Here is a 13,730-nt window from a genome sequence, read left to right on the forward strand (position 1 = left end):
ACTAATCATCAACACACACCGCCAACTCTTGAGCTACTCCTTTACTAACAAATAGTGGGATTGACAGTCATGTTATAACGCCGCCATGCCTGAAACGGCGAACAAGTTTGGTGTGATGGGGATTCGAACCAGCGACCCTCGGCTAATGAGTTGAGCGCCCTAACAACCTGGCTATGTCGGACCTCACATGCCACTTAGTGAATTCCAGCGGGTCAGTGTTAGCTTACCGACTAGGCATTTTGTAAAAAGCAATAGGTCGTTTAAAAATATATATGTAAAAACGGCTTGTTTGGGTTGAGAAATTTTTTTACGTAGAGGAGCGAACAACGTTTCGAACTTCTTCGGTCATCGTCAAGTTCACAAAGAAAACGAAGAAGGTCGAAACGTTGTTCGCTCCTCTACGTAAAAAAATTTCTCTACCCAAACGAGCCGTTTTTCTATATATATTTTTCTTTACAAGTGGGTTTTCTCGACATCACTGATTGTTAATATACCAGCAGAACACTTGATAAAAACATATAACAGGGCATTTGGCAAAGTGAGAAAGATTTTTAATAGCATAATAGCAGAGCATTAGTGGTCATAGGTTAACTAAACTTAGATACTAAATCCCCACAGTATTATCAAATATATTGGCAAGAAACAGTAAGAGAATTAGTTATCAAAGTTTAAGTAGCAGAATAAGGACCCAAATAAGCATTTATTCATGTCGTTTATTCGGTCCACGTGAATCTTGCAGTAATGTAATACTGTTTCGAACGCTCGACGTTTCGATATCACCAGCCATCCTTTTAAAATTTTGAAGCTAATGCAATTTATATAAGTGCATTTCACTCACGCCACAAAAAAAACAGCGATTAGCTTACTATTCAAAGTACGAAGTTTTGAGCTCAACATAATATTTCAAAGGCAGTAAGAAATCGTTTAATTTGTTCTTGTCTTGATATACACATGCATCTTGTACACCACACCTGTTATATCAATATGAATTAAAATATAGAGCTGTGGTAAACTAACATGAAGGTTGCAATATTTCTATTTGCTGTTTTCAAACCCTCTAACTTTTTTGTTGTTATAAGTCATTAAAGCAACTGTTTAAATACCTACTGTACCTTTTCATTTAAAAATTCGTTAAGCCTAAGTTGTCTTAAGACATTGAAGTTAAAAAGTAAGTTGAATAACCGCGAAGTTTTTGTTATATAATTTTGGATGACGTTTCGAGATAGCGCTCTTCCTCATTCTTCTTTAAACAACAGTATGTATAAAAGACTTGTTCAACCTTTTATTTAATTTCGATATTTTTGTCGTCTATGCAGTTTCAACTGTATATTTCTTTTTACAAGGTACTGAAGGAAAAAGGTTCTCGAATACTCACGAATGCATTTTCCCGCTTTTCTAGCTTTTTGTTGTTTCAGAATACCTAAAGACTACGGGATATTACAGAAAAGGCTTTCTGTTACTGAAAGAAATGTCACAGTAATTCCTAAGTTTCTGAATATATATATATCATTCGAAAGTGACAAAAAATATATAGTTTATTTATCGTGACCTATATGGTTTCTGTAATCTTGCATACAACCATTTATAAATAATTTGAGACTATTTTAATTTGACTGTGACAGTGGATATAGACGTAGTTTCTTTGCTCAATTATACGTGAACAGTCAACATTTACCGTGTCCCATATGGCTTCTATTATCTGATATCATACAACACTTTCCAAGTTTCTTATGAAATTTAGTTAAAAAGTGATAATATATAGATATAATTTCCTTGTTCAATCATACAATAACATTCGAATTTTACCCTGACCCTGAAGTTTCTATTATTTCGCATACAATGATATTTTTGCAATGTTTATTTTATTATTGTTTTGAAACTCATGTACATTTCTTTTATGAAGCTAATACAGAGGGAGAGAGATGGAAATTAACAGAGAGTCAGACAGCAACGTTTTACAAAATATGCAAACTTACCGACAAGTGCTCCATCTTGCGACAAAGTTGCAAAATTCTTCTTGTTCCGACCAGATTAATGTCGACAGACTGTCTGTAATATAAAGCACTAAAATGAACTTGAGCACACTTTATAATACCCACCTGCAGAGGCAACTACACCGGCGGCAATGTTACCAAGGGACTGTTTGTTATAAAAGCTTTAGTTTGACACGTTAATATTATTATAAATTCTGGAGAAAAGTAAATAAATGAAACCTGTGTACTACATTGATATCGACAGATTGTATTTTATGTTTTATTATTATAGCTATTCGAATGAACTTCCTCACGTTAACGGGTAGACGACTGTTTGCCATTCATTCGAAAAATTACAAGCATAATTTTTCCCAGTTCTGGAATCTAGGGGGAGGGGCAAATGGAACATAAAAAGGAGCCAAAATTTAAAATTAGATTACTGGACAGCATTAGTTTTAGGGCCAACGACAAGTTCGGGGAAGGCCAAACCCCCCTGGCTAGAATTGGCCCCGATTCTTCATTACCTAAACAGTGTTAATTTGAGCATTATCAAATATATAAACTCTTTAAGTTTGGTTTGTTTTGAATTTCGCGCAAAACTACTCGAGGGCTATCTGCGCTAGCCGTCCCTAATTTAGCAGTGTAAGACTAGAGGGAAGGCAGCTAGTAATCACCACCGACCGCCAATTCTTGGGCAACTCTTTTACCAACTAACAGTGGGATTGACGGTAACATTATAACTCCCCCACGGCTGAGAGGGCGAGCATGTTTGGTGTGACAGTGATTCGAACCCGTGATCCTCGGATTACGAGTTGAGTAATTCCAAAACAAACAAACAAAACAAGTTTAAGGATTTAAGAAGTCTAACACGAGTGAGCTAAAAATATTAGTTAGGATAAAAATATTCAGTCTTTTTCTCTCTTGCTCTCTCTAACATTAAATCATTATTCACATATAAAGATCTAAAGTCCAATCTGTTGAGGTTCATTTTCTCAATTATTTTTAGATCTAAGAACATGTGTTTATAACTAGTTTAGGATTAAGGGATCATTTTCTGAACCAAAGTTATTGAACAAATAAAGAAAAAAAATTCAAAGACGGGAGTAAATGTACGAATGGCTAATATGAATCCTTCAGAAGCAATGTAAAGAAGATAGTAAGGATAGCATTTGTATAATCTTTTCATAATAATATAAGTAAGAACTAACATAGCAATATATATATATATATATATATGTATATGTATAACTATTCAATCACAATTGAGTTTAATATATGCTATATTTATCTGCGTGGCTGTGCTGTTATTTGGGGATGATTCAAATGCCATCCACACCTTTACGTTTATATTATTTTTGAAGGATTTACGTAAACCATCCTTACATTTACTTTCTTTATTGAAAATGTTTTTGTTTTTTTTTTACTTTTTCGTTGCAATTCAGTATTTTAATAGACATAGAAAGGTTGTATTTATAAACAAGTTCTAAATACAGTATCAATTGTTTATCTATTCTTGGCTGCTAATTCCTGTTTCACCTTTTTTTAAAGATCAGCAAATGTTAGTAAGGAAGCAAATTTCAAGGGGAATGATAACATTGTTGATATTAGAATTATGATTTTATTTTTTTTAATTACTACTTTTTATTAATAATACTTATAAGATCAGATATTACGTTTGAAACTATGTCACCTCAGTGAAATTGGTTGACACCATTGTTTTGGTTCCTGAATTATCAACCATATATGTTTGAAACTATGTCACCTCAGTGAAATTGGTTGACACCATTGTTTTGGTTCCTGAATTATCAACCATATATGTTGTAGGTATGACAAGAATCAGAAGCAAGAAGAACAAGAAATCCCATCTTTTTGTTATGATATTTACAGATGTTATCAGAACTTGTGACTTAGTCATTACATAGATATTGTTGTAAAACACTGTATAGTGTTGTAGAGTTCTGATGACCTTTTAAGGAGATATTTAAAATACAGTTTCGATGAATAAACCTAACCATTGTTAGTTTATTACATGGGTAGTAACACTAAAGTAACGCCTGCCTGGTAACACTAAAGTTAAGTTATAGGTTATCAGGTCGATCCGACTAAACCTTAATGTTTTTCTCTTTCTCGGACTAGTTTTAAATAAGCGCTAAAATAATAATAATAATATATTTCTTTTAATTTCACAACTTTAGGGTAAAACTAACACTCGATTACTTTCCATCTATTAAGTATATCTTCATGTTGGTGAGTTTGTGTATTAGTTTATTTTAGACATTTTGGCGAAGTTAAAAAAGTGTGTTATAAGTTAACAGACTAACAGTCGCAAAGCACTGAGCGACAATAGGACGCGAACCAGAATCCTTGAGCACTCTAACCATAAGTCTGCGCCAAGAAAGTGGTGACCAATTGTAGAAGTATTTACTAATTTTTAGAAAGAGTTTTATCATTTTTTTTTAGAATTAAATATAATCACGCATTATAATCAAAATCAAGGTAAAAGAGAACAGCCCAATAGCGCTTAATATTTAAAATATCCCCTTTCTAAATTTGTGTTAAATATTTCATTTGTATTAAGCATTTCTCAGGACAATTAAAGAGAAGACGAAGAACAAGTAAAGAGTTCTTAACTGTCGTGGCAATAATTAGATCTCAAAATGGTCAAGGGATGAAGCTATAAGCTGAAAATTTGTACTTGAAAAACTTAGGAACAGCTAATATTCGTAACTGTGAAGCAAATGGAGTTTTGTTGAAAGTCCATACAAATTTATTTGTCCCTCGCTGGTACAACGGGAAGTCTACGGATTTATAACGCTGAAATTATGGGCTCGATTCCCCTCGGTAGACACAGCAGATAGCCTCATGTGGCTTTGCAACAAGAAAAACACACACACAAATGTATTTGTATCAGAAAGGACACTGCACAAAACTTGCATTTAAATGAACTGAAAAATACAATATATATAGTTTCGGGTTCTCAGAATAAGCTATAGCTCTGTATTTTCACTTCTCCCCCCCAAGAAAAACCATTTTCGCTAGTTAAATATTCCTTGTTGCAGAATTAGTCTACGAAAATGAATCTGTCAGCGAAATAACGGATTATGCTCCAAGTAGCTAAGCGGCAAGTTTGATGGTTTATAATGCTAAAAATCGTGGTTCGATTCTTGCGACGAACACACTGCACATAGCTAATTGCATACAATACTGACTACCTTCTAGGCACGGACTAATAAATTTAACAAGATAATTAGTTCTCAAGGTATCAAATTTAAATCATATTTTCTTAATATTTGTTTTTGCTTGGAACGACATTCCGGTCGTTGACACAAAATATGGGAATAAACTACAAGATAAAATACGACCGAGATTCGATCACCTATGGCTAGCTCTAGCCCAGTTAAGTAGCGCACAAATAGGCAGCATACAAAACGATCAAACAGGATATCACTTATACAGGTTTAGATCATGTTAATTTTCCAACCCCTTCAGCAGCACAAGGCGACCGAGTAAATTATGTATTTATTTTTGTTTCAATATTTGACTGTACCACCGCACGAAATCTTGATAACACACATACTTGTGTATCTGAAACACCGTAAAACTTACTTGAATGGCTCGTCAAACTTCACTGTAGCAGCGCAATGGAAGACCACAGACACGTTTTTCACCAACAGAGCTTCGTCCGAGAGACTAATACCGAGTCCATCTTCAGTGACGTCACCAGTTATAGGCACTATTTTCGTTATGATTGATCGGTTTATTGATAAAACTCTGTTAAAAGCCTAATGGTGAAAAAGAAAAAAAAGTCAATAGGGTCCCGAGTAAAACTGTAATATTTGAATTGGAATGGTGATAACAGTAGTTATATATGCATAGGTGCGTATGTATAAATAATATTTACTACACGAATTTACCCAGGATTCCCGAAAGTGTTTTTTTTTTCAAGAGTAAATAAAATCAAATTAAAGCTAACAAATATTTTTATTGTTTGCTGTTGAAATTTACATGCCATGCTGTGTTGTAACCTATAGAGTACATAATGTTTCTCGTGATTCCTATCATTCGCATGTTTTACTGACGTCACGACAATACAAATTACGACCTTAAGTGACTTTTACGTGACATCGTTTAATGTCTAGTGACTGACTGACAAACAACACACTGGTACGAGGTGTTAAAACAGGTGACCCTTTCAGGGAGCTTTTGGCCCCCTTTCGGGAAATTAACTAATACCATTTCATAAAGTATTCTGTCGCACTCTTGTTTTTGTGTGTTTTTAAAATTAATACCAGCTAGAAAAGATTGCACTAACAAGTCTGTACGATCTGTAATTATTACCATTTATATTCACGTCTTATGATAAAGCTATTACTTGAAAGGTTGCTCTGCAAGAAGACACAAAATTCTACTGACAGTCTTTCAAATTTCATTCGTTATTATTATAACCTTAAAAAAATCAGTTTCAGATGGTATGAGGTACGTTGCTGAAGATATGTATGTTGCGATCTTGGGTATAGGTGGTTGGAGTCTACTACATTATGTTCTTAGGCACAGTTGGCTGGAGTCCACTATGTTATTTTATTAAATGCATTTTAATGAAGTCTAGTATATTGTGTCATTAGGTACAAGTGGTAATAGTCTACTGTCTTGTGTTCCTTAGATACACGTTAATGAAGTCTAGTACGTTATGCCATTAAGTACAAGTGACTGGAGCCTACTATGTTGTATTCTTAGATACATGTTAATGAAGTCTAGTATGTTGTGCCACTAGGTACAAGTCGCTGAAGTCTATTTTGTTGTGGTTTTAGATACATGTTGATGAACCATAGTATGTTGTGCTATTAGGCACTAGTGGCTGGAGTCTACTGTCTTGTGTTCCTTAGATGCGGATGTCTGGAATCTAGTATGTTGTGCCATTAGGTACAAGAGGCTGGAATGTGTTTTGTTCTTAGGTACAAATGACGATATAGAGATTTTTTAGACAGTATTACTGCCTTTCTCCCAAAGTACAAATTAGTATTCAAAATCAAGCTTATAAGTTACACCCAGAAAAAAAAGTTTAAAAACATTACATACATACTTTTGACAATAGAAGCTCATCTAGACGATTTCGTCCGTCCTTGCCGTCTTTGGGACGAAGTAAGAGGTAGATTGTCTTCAAACTACAACATGAATGTAGCAGTTTTTCTACTAGAACCTGACATAAAATACAAAATTCAAGAAATCTTTATTTCGTAAAAGAAGTTTAAAACTACTAATTTATTAAAATATTTTTAGACGATGAAGACTTTATATACTTTCAACAGAACACGTTAAATTAAGAACGTGTAATCACATTTTTATATTTACATTAGATAAATGAAGATACTTGTTACTCCAGCTGTTAAAAAAAACCTACAACAGTTCAGTAACTGTCAAATCTTAACAGCAGCTATAATCAAAACCGTGTTGCAGCTGTTAAAAATATATAATAAACTAGGGTTAAAAACCTCATATAGTACTTGTTAAAGACACCCTATAGTGTTAAGTTACAGGACCATAATATAAACATTAATCTGACGTTTTACTGTGGATTTCAGGATGTTAAGTTAGTTATTATAATATTCAGATACCATCATAAGTCAAATAAATACAAAAATGCCAAGATTAACTACTAATTACTGTGTCGTAAAACAAACGAACTCAAAATTTACATATTCTTTAGGAGCGTTATGCAAAATTAATAATAATAAGTTTGAGGGGTTATTTTTCCCCATTGCTACTAGATCAAGAGTACTATATAAACAAAACAAAAACAATTGGAATAACTGGTTTCATTTAGAAACGTAATTTCAAAATTGTGTTTTCTAAACAAGCCACCAGCTTTGAGGTGATAACAAGACCAGTGGCTCGGTAGTATACCACACATCATACCTTTCCCACAAAACCCGTAGCTCCTGTCACGAGGATTGCTCGGTCCCGGTAATATGCTTGAACCTGGGAATCACACTCACCGCCACCTTGCGGTGGGGATTGTGGCTCAACTGAACTTCTTTGTGACATACTTCAAGCTCTTTTCGAAGAGCGCCCTCTAGCTGAAACAATTGCATAATACCATTTGAAACCTTGTGATATTTGATGAAACACCGTTATTAGCATCAAACAACAATGTATAAACTATCATCTAAATGTACTGTTAACATGGTTTGTGCTCTTCAAACAAAATATCTTTCTTTGAGCTTAAATTCATTATGTTCATATCTTCCTTACAGATGTCAAATAAAAAATCTGATGGGACATGATGATTCTTTTTTGATTAAAGATAATTATATGGTGTTATGAAGAACAGACAGGGAAATAACTGATTCTAAAATGTTAACAAATGCCGAAAACTACGCTTTTGTAATGGTAGTTGATCCGTTAAAGCATACCATTTGAGTAATAATAATTATTATGGAAAGTACCGTTCAAACAAGCTCGTCGGATTTTCTTCGCGAGTTGAACAGGACGGAGAAACTTTCGGTGGTGTTTTGTTAAAAACAATAGAGTAATAAAGCACTGGTAATTAAAAGCTTTGTATTAATAAACTGTATGCTATTCACATCATAAGTTTGCAGTATTGAACTAACTTTTTACTTCAGTCCAAATATTGCACGTGTTGTTTGTAATGTGGTTGTCTATGAATAAATACGTCGCCCTAAGTACTAAGAAGGTTTTCTCATTTGTTTTCTTTACTTTATATCTCTAAACTTTAGTTTTGAACATTATTAACATGCGTAGGTTTAATAAATAAATTAGAATAAAATATATCACTTCAATATACTTATACATTTTTGTTTGACAATTTATGATTATGTTATAATTTGTAACAATAAAAATGATAAGGCTCGCTAGCACGTATATCACAGTATAAGACAGTTTAGTGATAGGCTTTTAATAACCGTTGGTACAAATTCCTAATAATCACGTTCAACACACTAACAGAAAGCATGAAACAGAGTGTGCCACCCATATATCTTTCGACAGACACTGTTTTAACCTCTGCAATATTACGACCCATTTTAAGCAAGTTTGTAAGAAGTGTGTTTGTTTGCTTTTAAGCGCAAAGCTAAACGATGGTGTATCCATGTTGCAGCCACCACGGCAAATTAATACAAATGACTATACCCTTTTAAATAACAAACGAATTTTCTTTAAAAATCTGATAACTTTTAAAGCTAAAAAAACTTAAAATTTATAAAGTTATCCATCAAATTTATGCGTTTAAAACTCCCTGTTTAATTGTTATAAGAGTGGCAGTCTTGTTTTATTTTCACAATGCGGAACAAGGAATGAGCATACCGAAGTATGGGACCTCCCTTGGTTGTGGAATAATTAAATACAAGTTTTGAATATTCTTCAATAACTGGTGTAAAGAGATAATTTGCACGAGAAAAAAAAACACACTTTACTATGACACTAACACCTTCCTCTTTGCAAAAGCAAAAACCGTACATATTTGATTGGAGGTAGACATTCTATTTAGCTGAATTTATTTAAACAAATTAAGGTACAAGTGGGTATTATTTGTTTTGTTTTGTTTTGGAATTTCGCACAAAGCTACTCGAGGGCTATCTGTGCTAGCCGTCCCTAATTTAGCAGTGTAAGACTAGAGGGAAGGCAGCTAGTCATCACCACCCACCGCCAACTCTTGGGCTACTCTTTTACCAACGAATAGTGGGATTGACCGTCACATTATAACGCCCCCACGGCTGGGAGGGCGAGCATGTTTAGCGCGATGCGGGCGCGAACCCGCGACCCTCGGATTACGAGTCGCACGCCTTACGCGCTAGGCCATGCCGGGCCATACAAGTGGGTATTAATTATTTCATGCTAAATATTTTGTTACTGTCAATAATTATTCTGAAGGCGAAGAGTAGGTTATTTTCGCTGTTCAAATATTTCCTGAAACCTGCATCACTACTCTGTTTATGATCTATTTTAAAGAAGAAAATTAGGTTACTGAACCAACTTTTTTTTCTGAGGTTTATACGTTACTGACGTAATTACATATTTATTAATCGTGACGGATTATTATTTGAAACTAAATCTAAGGCTTCATTACTGACTTAGTAACATTCCCTTCTGAAGGAAGGCAAAAAATAATTTATGGGCCTGTCTATAATCCGTTCTAAAGACTTAGTCATTGTCTGTTTTATAGAACAAGAGGTAGGTTGTAGGACTCTCTATAACTTGTTATAAATATTAGATGCTTAACCCAACCAATTCCTAATGTAAATATAAGAGGTAGGTTGTGAGTCTATCTAAAAACTGTTCTCAATCATAGATGTTCGTCCCTATCGATTTCTTTGATAATGATAAAACCATTAAAAAGTTATCTTCTACTGCACCTAATTTTTAGCTGCCGACCAGAGTAGAGGCATCCGACCGGCAACACCCACCGCCAACTCAAGGAGTATTCTTACCAGCAAAATGTGGGTTTGACCGCCACATTACAAGGTCTTCACGGTTAAAAACGAAAATATATTAGCGACGGTTTTTGACCTTACTAGATGAAAGAATAAGTTATTGACTTTTCTATAACATGTAATAAAGGAAAAGTGTCTTACCCTGCCAATGTCTATTGTAAAGACAAGTAGGTTGTGGGCCTATGTGTAAACTATTCTACAAAATAGGGGCTCGACCCAGATGATGTCTGTTTTAAGGAGAAGAGTTAGGTTATTGGTTTAAGTTCTCCTCGATTTAGTAACGCAGACAAAATCACTTTTAAAAGTAGTCAACGAAGCAGGAATATTTCATTTTAAAACTGGATTACTGACCTAGTGTGCATTTAAAGTGAACTAAGATTTATGAATGTTGTACCTGTTGATAGCCAGCAATTTCCCAACATTGTTTTAATTAGATTCGTTGATATAGTTTCACAGAATGATAAACCAGTTAATTATTGGTGAAAAATATAATATTTTTCCAAACACTACCAAAAACATTAACTTAACTACAGTCTGTTATTAAAGCTGAATTACTGACCCAGCTATACACTGCTTTGAAACTATTATTTAGCGGTACATATTTGCGCAAGTGTGGGTGATAAAAATAAGGAACTACTAACAAGTTACCTACTTTTGGATATGTAGGTAATGTGTTATTTTTGCACATGCCTTTGACTGCAACAAGCTCCTACTGAACTATGTAATACTGGCATTAAATTTTAAATAGACAAAAATCTGCTCAACAAGGACGTTGCTGTGATCCAGTATCGAAACAACTTACCATTCACCAGGTGAATATTAGATATGTGGTAAAGCTATAAAAAGTATTAGCAATACTCTGTGATCAAATTGCACTTTTTGTTTGATGAAACCTTGCCGTTCAAAGTCTGAAGTTGTCGTCTTGAGCACCTGAGAATGGTGAAGAAACAATCATGACTTGTTAAGCCTTTTCGTGATGTTCGTCTAGCTTGCACTTGAAGCCTAGTATGCCTATTTCATAGGAACATCCAATGAATGAGTATTTTCTATGTTTTTATCCAGTTTATTTTTCTTGTCTTGTTAGTCTGGGTAATGGCCATTTCAGATTCTAAGCTGGTCTGTGTTCACGGAATTGCTATATCAAATCGCCAAAATATTCGTTTCAAAATATAAATCTATACACAACACCACTTTTTATTTTTATTTTTTTCAGATTAATGACACTTGCACTAAGAAACTGATTCCTTAATATGAGACTAACATTACAATAGTTGGTTTCTAGCCACACATGACGTTATCTCAAGGTCACCTCTTATTGGTTGAAAAATTACCTGAATTCACGGTGAGTCTGACGACCGGGTCGTTGTCCTAATATACACTTATTCAACCTGCAGACATGTACCTGGCTTAAGTCTTACGTGAAGGAAGGGGAATATATTTTACATTTTTTCTCATCCAGAACAAACGTCTCATGCTTAAAAAACAACAACAAACGCAACAGAATATTTAGTAAAACATTTTATAACCCGGAACATAAATACGATTTCAAAATATTCTAACAAGCATAAGTTAACGTATAAAACGTAAGAGAAAGGGGACTGTACCTATGACTCAGGAAAAACACAAATTCTGACTATATATATTGGAGATCAGAATAATGGTTTCAGAAGTATATTATAAGGCTGTTAAGAATCAACCCCTTCTCCTTGTGGTACAGTGTTATGTGCACGGACTTCTAATGTTATACTTGTGGTTCGATACTCATTGTGATCATTGGTAAGTTGTATGACTGTTTGTTGTTAAGCACAAACTGCATATTTGACTATCTTTGCTGCTTCTATTGCACGGATCAAAACCCGAATTTTATCGTTAAAATTACCACTGAATCAGTGAGGGAAACTGGAAAGAATGAAACATGATCTATAGAATTATTCCATTTTGTAGGGGCCCTTATGAGCAAATTTTATATGACTGTTGTTGAGGACCCTTAGGACTATAGTCTGTATAACAATTTCATATGATAATGACCCTTAAACGCATAGTCTATGTAATTATTCTACTGTTTATATAGTTATTTCTTATGAAGAGGACTATTGGAAGAATAGTCTATAAATTACTTAAAATTACAATGAACCCTCTTATATAGTTGTAAGAAATATTTGTCCCATTTACTTCATATTTAGGTTATTATGTACAATAAATTAATCGACTTTTAAGGATAAGACTTCTCTACCTTTTGGACAATCCAAACGTAACTGATGGCAAACTCCTTTTTATAAAGCTGATTTTAGTAATTTTGATGATTAAAATGTCTAAAATACTTTATAATACTATTTTAACCAATTTTATGCTTATAATATCATTAGCTTAATATACGATATTAATTTTAACCTAAAACTACTAAGCTTGCCTAAAATCGTGAAACATCAATGGGTTTATGGCCGAAAATATCGTGAATAGTGAAGTGAGGGCACTTTTATATGAAACATACCATACTGTATATAACATACAATGTTTAAAAACATTATGTTACATAAATTTACTTAAAACAACTTGATTAAAGAATTTTCGAAAGTTTTTTTGCCTTTTAACCCTTAAACGTCTTACTTTGTGGTTGGCTCAATTGAAACTAAATCTCTTCTCGAAGTTGCTACGTGTACGCTTCAGTAACAAAATAACACAAATTTCTGGTGGTAACTTGCTAGACTCAAGTAATAACCATTCAGCATCGAGCTCAAATGTATAACAAATACGATACAACAACACAAACACTTAATTTCCTCGTTACGAGCCAGAGACTCTTATGTAAGTGAGTAATGCGAATAATTAAAAGCACTTTTTTGAGAAACTTGTACTTCAAGGATAGCAAGACCATTAACGTGTACGTGTTTAAGGCTGATGTGAATTTAGAGCAACTTTCGTAATATTTCTGATCGAGCGAGTTAAGGAGAAACACGGAGTTTTAAAATAGCTTTCATGTGGATCACAAAATATTACAATTTACAAAATTTTTAGTTTTTGTCATTTTCAACTTAGTGTTTGTTAATGATGTTTTCTATATGATGCTGTAACTTTTCGTAAGATGTCACATATTAATTGCCTAGATAAGCTTCTCTTTAGATCGTTTTGGAACTTTCCCTCAGTTTAGACGATAATTTTCGTTTACTCTTGGCTAAGACATTTCTACGAGGCTTAACAAGACCTGTGAGGGTTTTTACTTTCCTTGTTAGGCCAGGCATGGCCAGGTGGTTAAGGCACTCTACTCGTAATCCGAGGGTCGCGTCACACCAAACATGCTCGCCCTTTCAGC

General features: G+C 34.0%; 1 protein-coding gene across 1 annotated transcript in view; it reads right to left on the minus strand.

Moving 5' to 3' along the window:
- Nucleotides 1-13,195, minus strand: part of LOC143234963 (fatty acyl-CoA reductase 1-like) — a 36,126-nt gene extending 22,931 nt beyond the window's left edge. Inside the window, exons 1-7 of the mRNA XM_076472657.1 lie at nucleotides 13,028-13,195; nucleotides 11,752-11,894; nucleotides 11,223-11,555; nucleotides 7,887-8,047; nucleotides 7,054-7,170; nucleotides 5,580-5,755; nucleotides 1,977-2,049 (exon numbers count right to left, since the gene is read on the minus strand). Coding sequence (XP_076328772.1) covers nucleotides 1,977-2,049; nucleotides 5,580-5,755; nucleotides 7,054-7,170; nucleotides 7,887-8,015 — 495 coding nt within the window. The 5' untranslated portion in view covers nucleotides 8,016-8,047; nucleotides 11,223-11,555; nucleotides 11,752-11,894; nucleotides 13,028-13,195. The remainder of the gene's footprint in view (nucleotides 1-1,976; nucleotides 2,050-5,579; nucleotides 5,756-7,053; nucleotides 7,171-7,886; nucleotides 8,048-11,222; nucleotides 11,556-11,751; nucleotides 11,895-13,027) is intronic.
- Nucleotides 13,196-13,730: the final 535 nt, after the last annotated feature.

Source organism: Tachypleus tridentatus, chromosome 12, assembly GCF_004210375.1.
Source record: "Tachypleus tridentatus isolate NWPU-2018 chromosome 12, ASM421037v1, whole genome shotgun sequence".
Classification (NCBI taxonomy): domain Eukaryota; kingdom Metazoa; phylum Arthropoda; class Merostomata; order Xiphosura; family Limulidae; genus Tachypleus; species Tachypleus tridentatus.